General features: G+C 35.9%; 1 protein-coding gene across 3 annotated transcripts in view; it reads left to right on the top strand.

Annotated features, from left to right (window-relative positions):
• IMMP2L (inner mitochondrial membrane peptidase subunit 2) overlaps positions 1–22,264 on the top strand; it is a 485,261-nt gene that overhangs the window by 369,126 nt on the left and 93,871 nt on the right. For 2 of the 3 annotated variants that reach the window (XM_064507813.1, XM_026117704.2), the window contains one exon: positions 16,036–16,138. The exons of the other annotated variant lie outside the window; for it this stretch is intronic. In XM_064507813.1, coding sequence (XP_064363883.1) covers positions 16,036–16,138 — 103 coding nt within the window. The remainder of the gene's footprint in view (positions 1–16,035; positions 16,139–22,264) is intronic. 3 annotated transcript variants of the gene reach the window in all.

Consider the following 22,264-nt stretch of genomic DNA (forward strand, 5'->3'; position numbering starts at 1 on the left):
ACTGGACTGTGTGTAATTGAGCTCTTTCAGAAAAAATGTTTAACGATGGGCTCATGCAGCAAATAGTAGGCTGCTCTGAAATGTACCACACTATTCCTAAGTTAAGCATTTCTGTTTCTTAGCTTTCCACTGCTGTAAAATGTAAGGCCAAAACTGAACAACAGCAAACGTAGGTCTGCCCTATCAAGCTGAGAATATAAAGCCCCTAAAGAACATTGTCAATTCTTGCAGCTTGAGACTTGAGTTTAAAAATGGACTTAGAGAAGATACAGAGAAAAACAACTAAGATGTTGGTGTCTGACAAGGACAACTAAAAAGACTGGGACTCTTCAGTTTGTAGTGGCTGAGGGGAGCTATGCATAAGGTTTATAAAATCATGAAGGCAGTGGATAAGCTGAACTGGTCACCAAATCCCACAATACACAAGTGGGACTTCATGAGACTGGTAAAAGATTGGTCTAAAACACAAAAAATACAGTATTTTTTCACACTGCAGGTAGTGAACTTATGGAATTTGCCACAGGAATGGCAAATTATAATGATTTATATAATTTATAATTTATTTTATTATAGTTAATATTGTAAAATGCATTGTATAATACACACATACTTCCAGTATATAATACACTTACAATTATACATCATAAAACATACATTATACATATAATATATATTAGAATTATGATTTACCTCACGTTGCCACAGAAGATTGTGGAGGGAGACAGTATCCACAGGTTCAAAAAGAGGTTAAACAAATTCATGGACAACAGATCCATAAATGAATACTAGAAGAAGCAGACAGCGATGTACCATCAAGCATCTCTGGCACAGTAATTCTGCATGCAGGGAATGGCCCACAGAAAGTGGCCAGGCTAACATGCTTTTCCTGAACCTTGTCTGCTTTGCCATTCTTGGAGACAGAATACAGGGCTACTTTGACTGCTGCTCTGACCCAGAAATAAGTCATTTATTATATTAGTAAAATATTAAAGGTAGGTATACTTTTTGGAGATATCCTAATTTTCTCTTAAACACCAAGAAATATTAGTGTCTAAGTGTGCCTCTCCAGGAAAGGAGTTTGTTTGATAGGAAAAATGTTCCTCTTACATTATAAATATTTATTTTGATAATAATAATTCTTTGCACAAATCTCCTAGAATGTGCCTCATTTCAGGGATAAAAATGCTTGAACATTTGCTTCATACACGCTTATCACTTTTTTTTCCTTAAAATAATCATACAGTTGCAGAAAGGGACAGAAGTCACCAGTCAATCTGGATGATTACTCATTTGCTGAGTGCTTTACAGGGTGGTTGTGCACAAGAATTCTCTTTTCTTCTCTGCTAGGAAAAAATTAGAGAGGCTAGCACAGCAGTAACTCAAGGTGGATGTTAGCCCTCTAAATATAATCAAACAAGACACATATACATGTGTTCACCCACACATGCACACACCTGCGTTTATTTTAATTAATTTATTATAATTATGTATTTAGTATAATATTTTGAAACAGAAGAAAGAGAATAGTGCTTCTCTTTAGTTTTTATTTCAGACGAGATCAAATGGGGAGGAAGAATTTGAATATTGCAGTAATGTTTAGACAGTTGGATAGGAATTAAAACCAGCTGTTGTCTGCTATGGTCTCTACATTCTTTGCTTGTACTAAGTGTCAGGCATGAAGGCACCAACATCATTTAATTAATGAGTTTAATTAGAATTGTGAAGAAATCATGGAATTGGGCACCTGTGACTTTAGTTATAAAAAAATGCATAAGGATACCTCCTTTTAAAAATTGAAAACCAAAGTTATTGGCATTATTCAGTCCTTTTATTCAGTAATTTATATATCAATTATTTGAAAATATTTGAGAGGTCTCTTTGGAACAGAATGTGTATTAGACATGAATAAATTGGCAGACTTTCATTTAAAGCAAAATTTCTTCTCTTTTGTCCAGCTCGCCTTGGTTGACCTTTCAGCTTATAATTTCAAACAAAGTATCTTGAATAGACACACATTGAATTCAGTTTGGATAATTCTTGAATATATGAACCTTTCAACACAGTTTGTGGAAGGTCACAGGTTTTTATTGTAGAACAAAAATACCTGGGGCGTTACACTGCAGTGGGAGTTTGGGGGCAACGGGGAAATTATGGCTCCCCTGGTGGACACAGGTACACACCTGCACGGCATCCCAGGCAGGATGGGCATCCTAGGAGCAGCCCAGTTACTGTTATCTGAATTTGGCTTACTGGCATGCGGCAGTGGGATCCTCCTGGGGAGATCTGGAGGCTTCCTACCAAGGGCGGGTAAGACGTGCAGCCAGTCGAGGTTAGTCTGCCCTATGTTGTGTAGGCATTGTCAGTGCAAGCTGAGGCACCATCAGGTGTCAGTGGGGACACATGGATACAGGTCAGGTAGCATCATGAACTGAAAATTGTACAGATATAGCCAAAGAATGAGAATTAAGCAAGTTGCTTTGTAAAACTGACTCCAGCAACAACAATACATTATCAGCTCATGTTTTTTATGGACAGGCAGTAATCCATTTCTGGTAACTTTAATTTTCTGTTAACATGCACTTCAAAATTTCTTTTTTAAAGTCAGTTAAGGTAGCTGTGATGGAGAAGACATTAAACACTTTTTGTATTTTATAAAAGACATCTATAACTTTTGGTGGATGTTCCTCAGTAAAAATAAACTTGAAACCTCTCTAGAATCACAACATGAATTTTTTAGAGCCAGTGAGGAAAAATTACCTGAAGTATTTTATCAACCAAAATGACACTTTTGCAAAGTGTTTTGTGACAAAGGCTCCTGCAAGTGACTTTTTTTTGTTATGTGGAAGTTATGTTTTGGAACTATTTAAAGGCTGCTTAAGTGAAATTTCTATTACATTTTTTTTTTCATGCGCATATTGATTTCTACCACTTTCACAGTGTTTCAAGGCATGTCAGTAGTAGTAATTTATAATATGCTATACATTGATAATGCTGAAAAAAATCCACACTTGGAAGTTTCTTTTTTAAAATACCTGCTGGAAATTTGTAGATAGTGTTATAGGTCACTTTAACTTTCCAGAAATATAAATATCCTTTGAAATAATGGTGATAGGTAAAGCAAGGTTGAATTTCTTTGTATCTATACAATAGACAAACCTCAGAGGATGAAGAGTTTTGCAAAGCTGTAATTTGAAAGTTCATACTGAAATAACTTGACAATTCCAAAGCAGGTTTTTTCTGCAGTCTGATCTTCATATATGAACTCTTACATCTTTTAATAGAAACCATGTAAAACTTGCTGCTTTGCAGATTTTTTTGGAGAAAGTTTCTGATGCTGACACAGGCTTTCTGTTAGTTCTCTGGCATACCTAATGCTGAACCAAGTCTTTTTGATAACAGCTATTTTTGCAGAAGAAAATGCCTGAAAATTGAAAAAAACAACTTCTTTCTTTTATTTAGACTTTTGTTTTAAAATTTCAGGAAATCTTGTGGTGAATTTTATGTTAAAATTTGTATCTTTCTGAGTTTCCCATACATTTCTCAAACTCTGACCACTGATACATGCATAAAGTCTGCCCTGACCATATGATTCATTTCCTTGAGTTTATGTCAGTTATTCCAGGATTTGTTCTTCAGCAGAAAGTATTGGTTTAGTTTCTAACACTTACATCATCATTACTACTAAATAAATTTTCCTAAATATTTGAGATAAAATAAGTGGAATATTTGGTAGTTAAAAAAAACATAATTATAACTTGTATCAGCAAAGGAATACATTTATTTACTGATGCATAGTTAGCATCTTCTATGGCTTACTTGCCAGGTTCTCAGTTACTTATATGATAGTAGTGTCCTTTAAAAAATGAAAATGCACTCTTTAAAGAAAATCAATAAAAGCATCTTTTCTTTCTTTTTTCCTGTGAGAAAAATTAATAAAAGGAAATATAAGAAAGTTTCAAGCTTCCATTCTACAGAGAATAACAACTTTCCCCTTTCCATAAATAAAAAATAAATCTTGAAAGTCCTTATTATATTAAAGATTCACATTTTGATGTGCTGCCTAAAGCAGATTAGGAAATTTTAATACTTTTAATTAGTGTTAAGCAATAAAGAAAGTATAACAATTAGCTTCTGTGGGAGAAGCGTGTGGGTGGGGGATTATTTCTCACATTTGGAACTAGGCAGATTTTGCCAGATTCTTTTTAGACTTCACAGATCTACAAGCATCTGATTTTAACTAGACAGTTATTCAACAGTTGATCTTCTTACAAGGTTCAAAAAAAAAAACAAATGGAGTATTGTTCTACGTGCTATGTTAAAACTTCACTTAGAAGTTGCAAATGCCATTCAGACATGAGAAACTGCAGAATCTCTTTGCTATTTATTAACTAAGCTCTATGGAGTTACAGATCTTACTTTACTTACTTCCTTGGTCTTGAGTAAGTTGCTCTAGAGTCTTTGCAGAGTGGAAGACTTTAAAAAAATTGTTTTGGAAGTCAGGAATGCCAGCTCTGTGCAAGCTAGTATTTTTTTTCCTTGACTGTATAATTTTCTCTGACTGCACAAATATCTAGCCTTGACATTTGGGGTTGGTGTTTCTCCTCCTCCCCGGTTCCCGCTGCCTTCTCCCTCTCCTCCTTCCAGGGCCTCTTATTTGGGAGATTCTCCTATTATGTGGGAGATTTATTCAACTTCCCTCACGCTGAGGAGGATCCAGAAATCAGGATCCAAGATCTTTAATGTCTAGCCCATTATCATAATGAAGAAGAGGCACTACTGCTGAGACCGCCCCATCATCACTTTTTTTTTAAAAAAGAGATAGCTCTTCTCCATTAGGCGTCTCTTCAGAAGAAGAACAGGCCAACTGGATATTCTGTGGTGGCAGATGCCATGATTTTCCCTCCTAGAATACAAAGGATTCTCAAACTTTTTTTTCCTCCTTTCCTCTTCCCATCACACCTCCATGCACAGAGTGCACTTGTTGGAAGTGTTGGCCAGTGATCTCACCCTGCAGCTGAGGAAAGAGAGAAAGTAAGAAACCAAAGGGAAGCTACTGCTTCTCCTTTGACAGTTTCTGTTCCTCAGCATGCGAATACCTCGAACAGAAAGTGTGAAGGACGATGGATGCCTATTTCTTTCAGTCAGTTCTACTAATCAGTTTACTTACAGGGTAGACCATATATTCAACTGTGTTATTAAATTCACTTTTAAAAGAACATAGAAGATTGAAGAGCTCTGAACTTGCTGGGCAGAAGATCTGTTAAGGTAGAGCAGTTGGCCAAGGAGAAAAAGAGTGAATTTAATCAAAAAAAGCTTTATAGAGAGCTTTATGTAACAATTGCAGTGTCTGCAAGCTGGGGAGTAATGGTTGAGTCAACTTTTAAGTTCCATAGCTTTTAATCTGGAAAAAAGTTGGACCAACCCTTCTCTTAGTTTAGCATAGGTGTAAATGAGAGCAAAATTTATACATTAACTAAAGAGGGAAAAAGGAATGTACTGATACAGCAGATCATTAAGCCCAACAATTAAATATGTATCAGGTGAAATTCTGGTCTGTTTACAGTGTTATAAATCTTAGCTGTTTACTTCCAGCTGTTGTCTTCGGTTCTGTAAGACCTGTCCAGAGCTAAAATTTTGCCCAGTGATTTTTACAGTTGATCTAATACTAATCTAAGTAAAAAGAGGGTGGTGAGGTGGGGCAAAAAATTATTTTTTTGATAGGCAGTGAGCAGTACTTTTTTGACCTCTGTTTGTCATCCTGTTCTTACATATATATAAAATCTCCAGTTTGACAATGGCAATAGGATTTGGTAATTTAACTTGAATGACCCAGAATAAATAGTAATTTTTATCTTGGTAGAACTATGAAGCTAATGATAATGAATCTATCAAATGGTTCCTACCTAATATATGATATTATATTGTTAATAGCTATCTTCTAGTGATATACTTAATAATAAAAAGCTGGCATGTTAATTATCAATATCATTTAGTAGAGAAATTTGAGTAGGTAACAAAATGGTACAATCATTTGGTTGATGGGACTTTTATCAAAAAAAGCAATAATGATTTTTATAATCTTAACTTGGAAAGGCATAGTTGGTAGTTGGGATCGGACAGATTCAAAAGTAAATGTCTATAGTAAAGAAAAATGAGATACTGCATTTTTCTTTTTACTTAATCAGCAAGCTGGAGAGCCATGAAGTGAAATGAATCTAACAGATGAAATGTTGCACTTTTTTTGATACAAAATTACTGTTTTGTTTTTGTTTCAATTTATTCTGAAAAGAATTATGGTTCTTCTGGCTAAGAGCATGTGCACAGCAAAAGAATGAAGCAGCTTCAGCATCTCAAATGGGAGTGACAGATTTGTGTATAATTGTGTAGGAATATTTGTATTCACATACAGTACTTGCAGTTATCTTCAGAGAGCATCCAATATTGAACAAATTGCAAAATATATATTGACATCAAATTCAGAATTTTCTAAAACTCATTTTAAATAGAAATAGTCTCAATACTGTTAGAGGCAGTAATGCAGGTTGCACATGGACACTGAAAGGTAAATGGTCCACGCACAGGAATTTCACAGTATCACTTCAGCAGTCTTTTGCTACAAATTTTTCAGTCTGGAAGTAAAGGACAAAATTTTGCATTTATAGGTGTCATTGCAAATCCAGGTCAGCAGGGATCATCTATAATTTCATTTAAAAATCACCCAAACGAATTTTCTTAACAGAGTTAAGGAGAGCTGCCATGGAAAAGATCAAAAACTGAGAATGCTGTTAGTGCTGGAACGGACAAAAGACACATGTAGTGAAGAGTGGTGCACGATGTGAAGGGAATGGCGTAGCGGACACAAGAATGACACCAAGCACAGAAGATGAAGGAAAAAGGGTTGAAGTCACCTGGGGAAGGGAAGCTAATGTCAGCCGTTTGCTTTTAGCAGTAGGAGCAAAATGAGTTCTGCATTGCAGGAGCAAACAATATCAAATGCTTGAGTGGCCACATCCCTCCTGACTATGTAAGCAAAACTCCCAGGAACAGAAGGAAAATCTCTGTGCAACTATTATGTGTGTGGTATTCTGCAGTAGTCTTTTATATAGTTTCTAAAAGAAAGAAGAATGAGTTGAAAAAAATACTGTAAAACAATGGAAGCTAGAGAGTGGAATCATAAGAAGTAATTGCAAATGAATACAGAATGATTTAACCTGAGAAGAAAGTATTTCCTTTAAATCCGAATCCCCTGACATTGCTGGTTGATACCACTGCCTGCATCTCTGATGTTTACAATACTTAGAAAATAACTTCTGGTGATTGTAACTTCTTTAACTCAACTCACAGGGAGCTTGCCCAGCATCTGTGTTACAGTCTTTTGAGATGCTAAGGTGTTTAGGGAAATGGAGGGGCAAAACCTAAGCCCTAGATGTACAGTGTATCTTTGAAACACAGAGTGGAATATGAACCTGATATGATTATGAATACCAGCCTGAAATGAATACCAACCTGATAGCCATCTTGACTTCAGCAAGGCTTTTGACACTGTCTCCCTTAACATCCTCATAGGCGAGCTCAGGAAGTGTGGGTTAGATGAGTGGACAGTGAGGTGGATTGAGAACTGGCTGAACGGCAGAGCTCAGAGGGTTGTGCTCTGTGGCACAAAGTCTACTTGGAGGCCTGTAGCTAGTGGTGCCCCCAGGGGTCAATACTGGGTCCAATCCTGTCCTGTTTATCCGTGACCTTGGATGAAGGGACAGAGTGCACCTTCAGCAAGTTTGCTGATGATACAAAACTGGGAGGATGGGCTGATACACCAGAGCACTGTGCTGCCATTCTGCCAACCTGGACAGGCTGGAGAGATGGGTAGAGACAAGCCTCATAAAGTTCAGCAAAGGGAGGTGCAGTGTCCTGCACCTAGGCAGGAATAACCCCATGCACCAGTACATGCTGGGGGCTTCCCTGCTGGAAAGCAGCTCTGCTGAGAAGGCCCTGGGAGTCCTGGTGGACAATGAGTTGACCATGAGCCAGCAATGTGCCCTTGTGGAAAAGAAGGCCAGGGGTATGCTGGGGTGCATTAGGAAGAGCATTGGCAGCAGGTCAAGGGAGGTGATCCTCCCCCTCTATTCAGCCCTAGTGAGGCTGCATCTGGCGTAGTGTCCAGTTCTGGGCTTTCCAGGATAAGAGAGACATGGAGCTACTGGAGCGAGTCCAGAGGAGGGCGACTAAGATAATTAAGGGACTGGAGCATCTCTCATATGAGGAGAGGCTGAGGAAGCTGGGACTGTTCAGCCTGGAGAAGAGAAGACTGGGGGGGGAATCTTATCAGTGCGTTTAAATATCTGAAGGGAGAGTGTAAAGAGGATGGGGTCAGACTCTTCTCAGCGGTGCCCAGTGACAGGATGAGAGACAACTGGCACAAACTGAAACACAGGAAGCTCTGTCTGAACATAAGAAAAAACGTTTTTACAGTGAGGGTAACTGAGCACTGGAACAGGTTGCCCAGGGAGATTGTGGAGTCTCCATCTTTGGAGATATTCAAAAGCTGTCTGGACATGGTCCTGGGCAGTGTGCTCTAGGTGACCCTGCTTGAGCAGGGTGGTTGGACTAGATGATCTCCAGAGGTCCCTTCCAACCTTAACCATGCTGTGGTCCTATGATTCTGTGAATCTGTCTGAGATATTAGCAATATGTACTAATTATAACAAAAATAAAAATATCAAATATTTTATAATGCAAATGTCATTTATAAAATATATTTTTGACATAAAATGATGGAAATTTTAAATTCACTAAACAGTGCATATTTAAGAAATTGATGAATAGTGAATTATTCAATATTCATCAAACGAATAACTGCATGAAATTCTAAGAGCTGTACTTACCTAGATTTCCGACTGGGTCATCACACTGGTATTTTCTGTCCTTAGAATTAATATTTTCAGCACTCTTTGCTTTGCCAATGTAGTATAAAGAAAGCCCTAGTGAAAATGAGATTCAGGTTCTATTAACCTACATAAAGGACAGCTGTATTATATATACAAACTTTCACCTGACTATGTTTCTTCTGGTTTCACAATGTTAGTCTGTAATTGGCTGCATTGCACTGTGCTGCAAGAAAGTGATATAATCATGTTTGTATGCCTCACTCAGTGTGGTAGAGCTTTAGAAAAAATATAGTTTAAAAGATATCAGATACAATACGTGATGCATGCACTTGAAAATTCAGTTAACTTTCACCCAGCAGGCATTTGGCAAAAAGTGTAAACATCAGTGTTTGATTAGAATGCTTTTTAACTTCAGTTGAAATCCAGTAATTTTCCTGAGTACTGTGTGTTTTAAAGGTGAATAATTACTATTTTGAAGAAGTTAGTGAGACAAATAATAGCTAAATAATTATTTTGTTTTGAATGACATAATCTACAAGAAATTATCTAACTAATAAAATAAAGTTATAAATATCCCCCCTCATACCTCTAGGATCAGATTTCTAAAGATACTGGTGTTACCACCACTCCATCATACAAACCTGCAGGGATGCAACAAATAGGCTGCCACCTCACTTTGGTAGGAATGCGTTAGCTGGGAAAAAAGAGATACCAGTTGCAGTTCAACATCATGCTCACTTTAACTGTGTGGCTTATTTATTACAGAAAGTTGTGTATTTCATCTTGTATTTCTGTTCTGAATAAGAAAACTGGCTATGTAGTCAATTAGTTAATTAGTCTTCATTTCCATGAATCTTCAAAATAGCTCTTTTATTACAAAAGATGAAATTTTTAGATACTCAGAAATTTGCCCAAGTACAGGCAAAGGAAACCTCTGACTCATCAACTAGCTGCTGCTAGTGGAGTCTTGTATTTCAAATTTCATCATTTCTGTCACTGCAGCTTCTCTTATTTTGGGGTTTTTCTTCTTAATATGCCATATCTGCCAGTGTGCTAGGAGTAGAATCCCAAGCATAGGTTTCCTCCAGCACTTTTCTGGTTGAGCTTGGGTGCATATTTTCAATGCAGACCTCTCAATAACCAATTGATCCACAGCTTTTAAGAAAAACTCCTTTCAGCTCTGAGACAAAAGTTAAGCTGTACATACCCAAGGAATGTTCCCTAACCTATTGACATACCTTCATGCATGGCCTGGTAACCTGGCCTTGAGGCAAAGCTATTTATTTCATTTACATATATAACCCCGTTTTCTAAAATCAGCTGATTAGATAACAGCTTGTGGTCAAAGGAATATAGGACACATACAAGAAGGTTTAAAAAAAGGACACAGATGGCTGTATTTGTGTTTTGGAAGGGAAAAAGGAGATTTCTTAGGGTCTGGAAGGTGTTTAGTGTCATGTGGAAGTTTCCCTGTGGTGATACTAATACAATTTACATGACATATTACAATAAGATTCATATCTTGTGTTCTGACCATCACCTGTAGTTGAATATTTTAGTATTTTTTCATTCTGTGAATTTGATGAATAAGATTGATATACATGGAAAACTTCCATGTGCAGTGATTACAATGTTTGGAAAAAGTTGCTCTTAAGTACTATCTAGGTTACCTTTGCTACAGGAGAGTCTGTGTTTGTTCTCTACTGTGCAAACGCAGGAAATTATCCACAGTGTCTGTTCCCTGATGACACCCGTTATGGAGACTGCTGAGACCTTCTGATTTCTCAAGGTCAAATCAAATTGAAGGCAATCATTCTTCATCCAACTTAGCCGAGCCAAGTTGCTTGGTTTGGCACTCGTACCACATGCTAAAAAAGCAGATTTTTCTTGCTTGTGGGCAGGTGGTTAGAATACCATATAGAACTCATTTTTGACTGTCAAGATTGAATTTATTTCCCAGCCAAGGATAGATATAAGTGCATCTGTTAACTATTAAATCATGGAGAAAAAACCTTTGCGTTGGGTTCACAATGTATCTTGGATGTAAGAACAAACCAGAATTTCAAACCAATTTCTGTAAAAATGAGTAAAAAGATTAAAATAATTCTGTTATGTTCTGATCAGAAAAATTACTGCATCCCTTGTAGACTCACTGTTCCTAATGTAGTTAGAGCTTAACTGTGGTTTCAGCAACAGTAGCATGGGTGGTTATTACTAACCTGTCAAAGGCCTCTTACATCTGTTTAAACACACCAGTATGGGTCTTAACAGATGCTTGAATACTTTGTATATATTTACCTGTATTATTCCTAAAACAAACCTTTAAAATTGGCAGGGTATGAGCTGTTACAGGAAATTGTCTTTATTTTTGCTTCAAAAGTGGATTTCAGAAAGTGAAAGACTGCTTTTTACTCGGAGAAACTTTCACAAATTTAAAAGATCATTTTGTAATTATAACTCATGATAATGAACTGGCTATGAAATTAACAAATGCTAAGTTAATTATTACACACACCAATTATACTCTGAAGAATTCATTCAGTCATCTTCTAAATTTAATTAAATACTTTATGTGTGAAAGCTAACAAAGAGGTTAAAAGTACAGGCAAACTCAGACAAAAGCGGCTTTTCTTGAAAAAGAAAAGTAGGTATTTGCTTTATTTCAAAATGCACAGTAGATTATTCACTGCATTTCTTTTGTAGTAAAGGTCTCTGACAATCTGTTGATGCAAAATTACTGGTGAGGTAACTGTGATTTTAGATCTCAGTGACTTGAGGATTTTAGGGTTTTTTTGATGTTGTTGAAGAGTGCCAGAAGGATTCCTAAGTCATTTTTCATTTTATATTCTATTAATTTTCTGATAATAATACTTATAATTGATATTTACATGGTATCAAATCTGCAAAGTGAATGGAAGTTGTCTGCAAAGGTTTCCTTAAGAAAAAGGCTTGAATCAACACCTTCTCTTTCTTCTTGGAAATGAGGTTGCACAGTTTGTGTTAGTAATTTGGCCTCATATGATTGTATGGAGAGATAAATGGCTAATAGTTTTCTTTCAGCATGTCTGGCTAAAATGTTTAGCTAGTAAAATGAATGAATCGCAGTCTGCTGTATTTAGAGCGAGAGCCCTACTGCCAGTGTAGTACGTACACATGATCACCTCATTGTAGCTTAGGCCCGAAATTTAAGTGTTTAATTTCTACAAGATCCATGTGAGAGAGAGGCAGTGTTAATAACTAACTGACTAATTTTGATTATGAAGCAATTTATGCTATCTTTATAGGAGAGAAAACTACAAGTTGTTTTTGTTCTTAGAAAAAGTCAACATATTCTTCACAACAATAATTAAAAATAACCCACTGTCATTAACCGAATATGGATTTCTGAAGTCTATAGCCTGGTTTGCTTGCATGAATGATTTATAGATCCGTTGTGAAGTAATTCAACAATGAAATTATCTTGAAAATTAAAAACAATATTAGGTAATGGATGATCCAATTTACTGTAACATGAGCTTATTGCTGTAGTTTGTTTCTAATACATGTAATGAGAGGCTCAAGTAAAACTTTGTTTTAAAATTTCAACCTGTGTTCTGAAAGAGTTTTTTGCAAGAGTCTTGCTAAAGTGGAGACAAAGTCTCCATACAACTGCCTTATGCAAATATTATACAAACATTTTCAACTAATTGTCTTAGGAAAATAATTTTCTTGTCTCTGTTCTGTTCACAGATATGCAAGTACTTATTGTTTGCAATATAGCTTGAAAAATTATCTACTGCACCTGCATATGAGAAAAATCTGATGTTTTACACACCTCATATATGAAATGGCAGAAGGTTCTGCATTTATCGGCTGAGCTTACAGAATGATTTATCAGTGCAGTATCTGTCGTATCTACTAAAGTAGACAATTAAAAGCACTGCTTCTATTTCTTTTCCATTCCTTTTTTCTCTTCCCTATTCCCTTACTACATTTATTAACATCATCAATTTTAATTCTATTTTCTCTAAGTCAAAACATCTTGTATATTATCATCTCCTTTTTCAGTATGAGAATGTGTATATAATTTCTCTTCAGTGACTGTAAGAGAGACACAACATGTTTTGCATGATTGTAACAAAGTTTTCTGGTTTGCAATGGTTATTTCATGAGTAAAAAAAGAAATATATATTTTCCTATGACTTAGGAATAATAAAAAGAACCAGTGATAATTGCTTCATTCTATAATCTTTTTCTTTTTGCTTCAGAGCTTTAAGAACACACCGTATATTTGTGTTAAGACTTTCTGATTTCACTGTGTCTCTGCAAGATCAATCCATGTAGATCAAATAGCAATACTAAGGCCATTCTTTCTGTTTTTGTTTCCAGGTACATATTGCAAAAGCTTTTCACCTCCCCGTTAGAGATTTCCTAATCATAATAAAGAAGAAATTATTTGGGGGTGGGAGACTGTGTCTGCTCTGAGATGTTGCAAGTGGAGTAACTGACTGACATTTCCCATATTATTTTTTCTGATATTTCTGAAGTTTTCATTCCCTCCCGAATCTACTAGTCTGTCTCTTTCACTCTTTTGTGGGTACCTTTTCTAGAAGAGTATGTGTGTGTGGTTTGGGGCAGTGGAGATGGGAGAAATAGGGAGTACCAACCATTTTCAGAATTTACTCCTGAAGCACGGTAACTTCTTGAAGAAGCAGTAATATTCAGCTGGGAGCTATAACTTTGTATTTTAACACAGCACAGGCTTTTAGAAGGTAAGGGCTCAAGGCCTCAGAAAGGGTATACCCTAGCTAAGAAGTGAGCTAGCCTGGGAGCAAACACTGTAGCATGTCTACTTTGTTCATTACTTGCTAATGATTTTTTCACCTAATGAGCACCAGCTTTCATGTGGCTGGTGAACCCCAAGGACCATGGAAATAGAAATAGAAATACATATTTTTGTAATGAAAGGCATGTAAACATGTTGGCAGAATTAACTTTATGCAGGCCTATTCAAATTCCTTTCACCCTTCTGGGTGAAATTCAGTTTTGTGCATGGAGTCGGAAAAGGTGTAAAACCATATCACAATCTACTGTTCTGTATTCAGGGGGATGAATAGAAGAGAAAATTAAATATTTCTGAGCAATTGTTTGTCTTTATCAGCGATGGAAGTTAATCATTTAATAATTTTCAGTGTCTAAGCAGACAGAATAGAATTAATGGCCAACTTCTCTAAACCAATATATATTTTTAATAATATGTTTCTAGTAAAACATGGTCTTCTATGGTAATTTATAAAAGAAATTATTACAGAAAAAAATCATTATGGAACCTCAAAACATAAATAATCTTGTTGTCCAGATTGTATGTCATATTTCTAAAAAAAAAGAAAAAAGAAGGAATTTTCAGAATAATAAAACACTCTTTTAGCACAATTAAGTTACTACAGAACTACTGTGTGTGTGTTTGAGAAATTGTATATTTACCAGCTGAGGATAGATTTGCATTTTTTGTATTGAATGGTTTAGCAACTAAACCTTGAATATTACATAATATGAAATTGTTCTAAAGAAAGATGAAAATCTGAGTCTCTTTTTCTGAATACAGGCTATTATTTTGTCAACTTCTAAAGCAAGTGCAGGGAGAACTCCCATTAGAACATAGTTCTGTCAGCCTCATCCTTTCAGCTGCCTCCAGAACTGTTTTTAAAAACACTGGTTTGGTTTTGAGACTTGCAATGTAAATAATAATATAATAAATAATAATTGAGTAATCCTCATCTATCTTACATTTCATGGTTTCCAATCTATTGACTAGTTTGTCTTCAAAACATCCTCACAAAAAAAAAAAAAAAAAAAAAAAAAAAAAAAAAAAAGATTTTCCCATTTTGACCAATGGATAGCTAGAGCACAAAAAGCTGAGATAGTTAGCCAAAGTTAAAACAAAAGTTTCTGCCAAAACCTGGAATAAAACTCCTGTTGTGTTTAGGCAGCAGAGTTACTCTTTCTGAGCTGCTCGTTTCCTGCTCATGCAGCAGAGATGGTGGAACGGTGCTTGTGAACATTCCTGGTCAGCTTTGTTGCACAGTGTAGCTGAATCTCCTGGTGAAGGTGATTTTCTCTCTTTGGCAGATTTTCTTCAGTTCCAGAGTGTGCTTCTGCTTTGGGGGCATATCTTCTGGATTATGAAAAGGGCAGAGCAGCTGGAGGCGACAAGCTAGATCAGAAGACAGTGTCTGTGTATGGACAGACTTAGTTACCCAATACTAAATAAGAGGTTATATAATTCATAGTCCTATCTGTAAGTACTTTGCCATGGCAATAATTCAGTGTGCAAGCTAAAATTACCTCTATGCATGAAGGTTAGAGTAACAGTAACCTGACTGAAAGAAAGCAAAAGTGTATAGTAGAAGACAGACTGGAATTGTGAAAATAACAGCTGCTCAGGAACTAAATACAGGAATTTTGTATACTCTGAATCTCAGGTTTATGACTGCCCTGTAGTTTGTCATTTCTGTAATATAAGGGCATGCTGAGGCACAGATTCAGTAGGAGTGGAGTATGGCTTGAATCAACAATGTCATTTTTTGCAGCGTTTGACCTTCTCCTAGATGTTCCCTTTACGTTTCTCCTGTTTAGCTTGTTACAGCTAAAGAAATCCTACCCCCCGGTCATGAGCATTACCCGAATCTTAACTCTGAATCTGAGGCCAGGTCAGAAATGCCAAATTATTCCTGATGAATGCCTGTATGCCAACACTACCCCAGAAAAATAGCATTCCCATATGTGACTACAGCATGTGTCTATATGAGAGTACACATATGTCCACCAGATTTTACCTGAGATAAAATCTGATGGTTCAAAGAACTGTTACTACAGAAATAGGAATAAGAATCCCTTAATTATATTTAACTGAAAAGTCTCTTGTTCCCTGTTGTGATGTGATATTTGCCAAAACAGTGTAGTAAACATCTCTGATAATGCTACTAGCTCATACAAAATCCTTATGTATTTTCACTTGACTAGTGCTCTTGAAGTCTAGAGTACTTAAGCTGTTATTTAACAGCTATGGAAGGGTGTGCATATTCCAAAACAATAAATATGTTCACTTTCTTAACAGAACATTTTAGAAGTTTTTTTTTTTTTTTGATTAGCCATTTTTACATGTTTCTAGAACCATTGGATACAAAAAGAAGTATGTGAAAGTTCCACATGGGCATATTTGGGTGGAAGGTGATCACCACGGACACAGCTTTGACAGCAATGCTTTTGGTCCGGTAAGTCATTTCACTGCGTCATTTACAGTTTGCAACCAAAAAGCAGTGCACGTCTCTCTGTTTATTTGTACAACACAGCAAGTATGACTTCAGTGTAATTGTGTACTTTTATTTTTGTGAGAGTTATTAGAGCTTATAAAATATCTTGGTCAGCTGAGATTGGCTTGGCTTTGCTTAACTATTGTGAAAAGAGTAAAAACTCCTTTTAATTCCCCTACATGGAGAGAGAAGCAGTAGAGGTTTTAAATTTGGAGGGATGTACTGGAGGAGTAGCCAGAGGGCCAGCCAAGGCTCTGTGGATGACAGATGGTCCCTTAGGATACATTGCCAGCTGGTGCAATCTCGAGCGGCTCCCTCCCGGGAGTTCTGTCTTGCTTTACTGTCAGTGCTGGGATGAATTAGGAAACCATAACTATGCTTAGTAAGTGTTAACTGTTAAATTGGTCTGCAGACGACAGTAAAGGTATTTTAAATCTGTCTAAACGTTCTAAAAAATAAAATAGAAGTTTTCGTTATATACAGCCATTTTCATATTGAATATTGACAAAACATAATCTGAAAGATCTCTTTCTTGACTGGTAAAAACATGCATCTATTCCTCAGAAGGACAGTAAATGCTGCACTACAGTTTCAGTCTGATTTCATTTTTGTTACTGTTTGTGTGCATTCCTGTTGTTGTTTTAACTTAATCTATCATGCAGGAGTTAGTCTCATAATCTGTGCATTCTGCTGTGGAAATACAAATCCTTTTTGCTGTATTCCAAATGCATTTTTTTGACATGTGTGCTTAGAGATAATTATTTTCTGAAAATACAAAAATACACTGATTGTCATGAGGAAGTTGTCAGGGCTAGATTTTTTCACCCTTATGCATTTCATACCGATGTATACAGAAGTTGCCCCACTGATGCTAAATTAATTAATGATGGAGCAAGGGTTTTCCAAGTTTAAGTCAGGCTTCTAATAGTTTAGTCCCAGTTATTTACTCGAAATTATTTTTTCTCAAGAAAAAATGCAAATAAAGGCCTACTGTCTGTTTTGGAGTAGTCTGACATTATCTGATCATTTGCCTCTCTTTTATTTTGTCTCACTTTTTTGTGCTTTTATTGCAAGCTATCTTTTATTTTTTTACCCATTGCTCCTTTCTAAGATTTCTGTCAGCTAATTTTAGAGTGTATTTCCTGCAAGATTTCTTTCAGTCTGTCTAATGCATATATCTTTCCTCCCTCTCCTAGGCTTTTCCATGTCTCTATGGAGCTCTCTATGCTCTCAAGATACATCTTAGTCAAAAAATCACTAATCTTCTCTTACTTCACTTACAAAATGTATTGCCAATGTACACTCAGAGTATAAAGAAACTTTAGCAGTCAGGCATTCGTTCCTCTAAGGAAATTGTGTGCTTTCACATTTTCATCTGCTCACACGCAACTTAATGCTAGGCAAAATCCTCAACATAGGCAGCTTGCAGCTTTCATACAAGATAGCATGTTGGGGAAAATCTAAACACTCTCAAAGTTTCACTCAATTCACCAGTGTTTATAAATGCTATAAAATTGCCTTCACTAGGATTTGACCTCAAGTTAGTCATCAGCTGCTGGCTAGCATCAGATAACATGTCATTTTTCTTACACAAGTGGCACCTTTAGAGAGCTACTGAGATTGTTTTGACAGTAAATTCTTCAGCTTTCGATGGAAAGTTCGACCTTTGCACTGTTTTGATGAATACATTATGGGCAGGTATGAGCTGTAAATAGGTATTTTTCTCTGAAATTCAATTAAAGCAGCAATTATGAATAAAGACAAAAGGTGGCAGAAGAGATCACAGGGCTGGAAGCTAGCTTGAGGATGTTAAAAGGTTAAAAAATTGCATCTGTAGAAGAAAATGAAAAAGCACATTTAGAAGGATATACTGGACTCCAGGTTCTCAATGCTTTACCTGCATTTTAGGTTCTAGATTACTGGGGCACATTTACACCCCTCTATCTGCTGTGCTCCTGAGACCACTTCTGCACAAGCAAGTTAATATATGAAAATCACTCTCTTCAAGCCTTTCAGAAAGTATATTCTTCTTAATTTAAACACTTTTTCTTTCATAAGACTGTAACAGATAGTCGTAAGGAGCAGACTCCACAATGGTGACACCAGAACCAGTTTTCGCATTTTGTTAAAATATAGGTCACCTAAGAGATTAGTTTAAACACTATGTGCGTCACAGTTCTAATTTGGAAGAAATCCTGTATTTTCTTGGATCAAAAGATTCAGTATAAATACTGTATTTTTATAGTGGCTTATCTTTTAGATCTACCATTTTTTAAGTTTCATGCAATAGAAGAGCATGTATAGTACAGATAGTGTTTTGTAGGTGAGCCTAATGAGTTACATGGGGCATAAAAGGAAATTATGGAAAAACAGATTGAGAACAGATGTTAGAACCATTTTTTCACTCAGAGAATAACAACATGTTAACAGCCTAATGGGTTAAGTTGATAAAGCAAAAACCCTGTGATCATTCAAGATCTAAATTAGATGCACCTTTGGAGGAAAATGAATTTCTAAAATGTAAAATCTTGGCAGATTAAATTATCTTTACTTAGTTCATAAAAATATTATAGAATAAATTCTAGTATCTCTTTGTATTTGCATTGTTTTTCATAGGATTCAAATTGGAATATTAAGGTAGAAAGAGACATCTTACTAAAGTGAATGAAAAATGAAAATCTTTTAACTAAGATTTGGAAAGGTTTTATATTTTCTTTCTGCTTAGTGATTTCTTTGAATGAAATTAATACCTTAACTGAAGTTACAAACATGATATGACATCTGTGAATAGCACTTAATTCAGGATATTTTTCACTCTAAATATGACCAAAAAGTTAAATATTAAGTAGTGTTCTAGAATTTTTGATGAAATTAAGTAGCGTGTGATTATCATATATTGTCATTAAAAAAAAAATCTTTGTGCATCTCCAAGGCGGATGTTATATAATACTATTACTTCGCTATTGCTGCATTTAAAGTTTGGAAATATGTCATGTCAACCATTTATAATGCTGAAAATAGCTGTTTTGAATAGCACCCAATAAATGTTTGAAGAATTTCCATATTTTTTTTATTCTTTAAGGGGATAAAAATTAGATATAGCTGGAGTTTTTAGTTAAATCATCTGGGCTAGAATAGTGATTTCTACTCACGTAACTGTTATTGTTTTCAAAGAATGAGGTCAAGCATTTATTATATTACCTTAATGTTTAATTGGCATACTGCAGGCATGTAATAATGAATAGTTTATTTAACAAAGATATCATTATTCAAAGTTACACCTTCATCTGTTTAAATCTGGTAATATTCCTGTATTTTTGGGTGTTTTTACTATGAGGTTGTGGTTTGATGGTATAGAAAATCTGGCATTATTGTTCCTGGCAATGCTTCTGCTTTCTTAGATGACAACGCAGAAGCCACATTATGTAAAGAACTGATCTAGTATGAAACTCGCTCTGTTGCTACAAACTTTTTAAAGATTTTAATGGGTTAACTATATGCTAGGAAGCTTTATGCCAGATCAGTTATTGTCTTTACTTACACAGCCAGGATAATACTAGCATAAAAATATAGTGACAATTTATAATTTGGATCTGACACTGTGCCTAATTCAAGGGAAAAGTCATTATGGACTGTACTTCATCCAGATCAAATGTGTGAGCTGGCATCCCTCAGGGCTGAGATGATTATGCAACTGTCACATAGTGGTATCTGAGAAACAGTTCTTAATAAATATATGATATTTATGGGTTATGATGTGGACATACACACATGCAGTGATTAGCACTCTGGGATTTAAAAAACATGCTCAACTTTATCTTACGGTGTTTTGTTTTGCAAGTATAACACTTCTATAACTATGTCTTTATGTTTCCAGCTGTCTCCAAGTTGAGGATATGAAAAAGCTTTATAAAATTAGGGCTAGAAGTCAGTGGCACTCTTTCAACTGACTTGTAAAAGATCTGAACAAAAGCTCATTAAAGTCAATGAGAGATTTCTATTGGCTTTAATGGGCTTTGGGTAAGACTCTTTATGAGTTAAGCTTCACAATCCAGTATAAGGGCGGAAAGGCTATTATCCTGCTTATCTTGCTGGGAAACCTGAGACACAGATAGGTTAAGTATCTTGTCATAAAACATTTTTTTGGCTCAGTAGACTCATATCCCAGCCCTTCTTATTCTGACATATATTTAAAAAATACATCTATCTTTCAATGTGTTTGCTCTCAAAATTAAATCCAGTTGAACTAGTCTGGCTTTGTGTTTAACACAAGTTCTAAGTTTATGAGCTTCAAATGAATAAATTGCTTTTAGTCAACATTACTGTAAAAACTGTATTTATCATTGTCCATATAAGCAATTCTGTACTGCAAGTTCATGTAAAAACCTATCTGAAATGGATTCTTGTCTGTTTACCTGCTTCATCTTTCAGCCGCACAAACCTGTAGGCTGTGACTAGAAAACTCAATAGACTTTTAGAATGACATTCAAAATAGGTGACTATGCTGACTTTGTTAATTATTTTAATTTGCATTTCAAAGACTGTCATCATCTCTTTTAGATATAAGACAGAAATGGTTTAACTGTTAACCCTCAATGGGCAAATTCAGTTAATAACTGGCAGAGTGTGGTCTGTTATTTTCTTAAACTGATCCAGTATTTATCTTTGTAATTACTGGGAATGAATATAAGTAGTCAAAAATAGAGTGAAAAGTTCATTAGACATTAAGGTGAACTGAAATATGACACTCTCAGTGAGGTAAAGTGCATGACTTCTGATAAAGGAAATGTTCTAACCTAGAGGTTTGCAAACCGTGAGAATAACCTTGCCTCACATGCTCTGTCTTCTTCTAAGAGAGATTCAGATGATCTAAGTACCACTGAGAGAAGGGATAGATAGCTTTTTGGAGTTCTGGATTACTTACATAATAGGAAACATAGAATCCCACATATCCTAAAAGTGCAAATCATTGTGGTGATGATCTTGCCATCTGTTGAAGCTTTCATTTATGAGCTATAAACTAGTGCAAGAATCACATATCATGCTGAAATGCCGCAGCCTCTATGGCAAAAGGTGGGAAGAGTTTAGCAGCACACAGCAATTCTTCACAACAGTGTTTAACAGCACTGTGTTCAGTTAAAATTGCAGAGGAATGTATATAGGCAGGGCACATGCTTCCCAGAGAGAATTCTGCCAGGCTCTTGAAATACCCATTTGCATCCGCTTACCCCAACCAGGCATACAGAGAGGCTTAAGACAAATGGGTTCGGTAGCAGGATGATGACTTTTGTTCCAATCCTTATTTTTCTTAGTCTAGACCCAAGTCAAGAGAAGATGGTCAAGCCTTGTGAAAGAAAAGTGTGATTTTAGCAAAAATACACGTCTCTGCTTATACTACTAAAACTAGTGTAGGTGATGATAATAGTAAAGGTGGATGGAAAGTAGTCAGTGAAGGCTGGGAATGACCGCCTGGGGACTTGGATGCATCAGTTTGCTAGCTGGTGTTGCAGCTTCTTCTGCTGCCTTTTTGCAGCAATTTGACCAGCAGTACTTTCTAACTGCGCCTTCATTTTGGTCTGTAAACGTAGCCTTGGAGAGAAGCATGACTTTTATGGGATCTGTGACATTTCTTCTTTTTTTCTTGGATAATAAAGAAGAAATGAAGCTGTCTTAACACTGTATGTATAAGGCAAATATGTAATCAATGACATTCCATTATATTTATAACTGGCCACTGGCAAAAATGAAATAGGTAAAATTGTTTACAATCTGAAAGAGACTTTGCATATGGAGCATGAAGTTACCAGTAGTAAATAGCATGCATGCACAGCTTGAAATTATAAAAGTCAATGACGAATAAATGGATAGGACATTATGTGTTATGACAGATGATAAATAAACCTGGAAGAACAAATATGCTTGAGAATACTATATGAGAGATTCATTTTGGGATGGTGGCTTGTCTATTGAGAATGACAGCTCACTGCAGGAACTGCTAAAGGGTAGCCTTTGATAATAGAATTGAGTAGCCTCATCATCCACTAAAGAGCATGAAAAGCTGTTGTCATGACTAACTACATTTGCAGG

This window comes from Dromaius novaehollandiae, chromosome 1, assembly GCF_036370855.1.
Source record: "Dromaius novaehollandiae isolate bDroNov1 chromosome 1, bDroNov1.hap1, whole genome shotgun sequence".
NCBI classification, from domain to species: Eukaryota; Metazoa; Chordata; class Aves; order Casuariiformes; family Dromaiidae; genus Dromaius; species Dromaius novaehollandiae.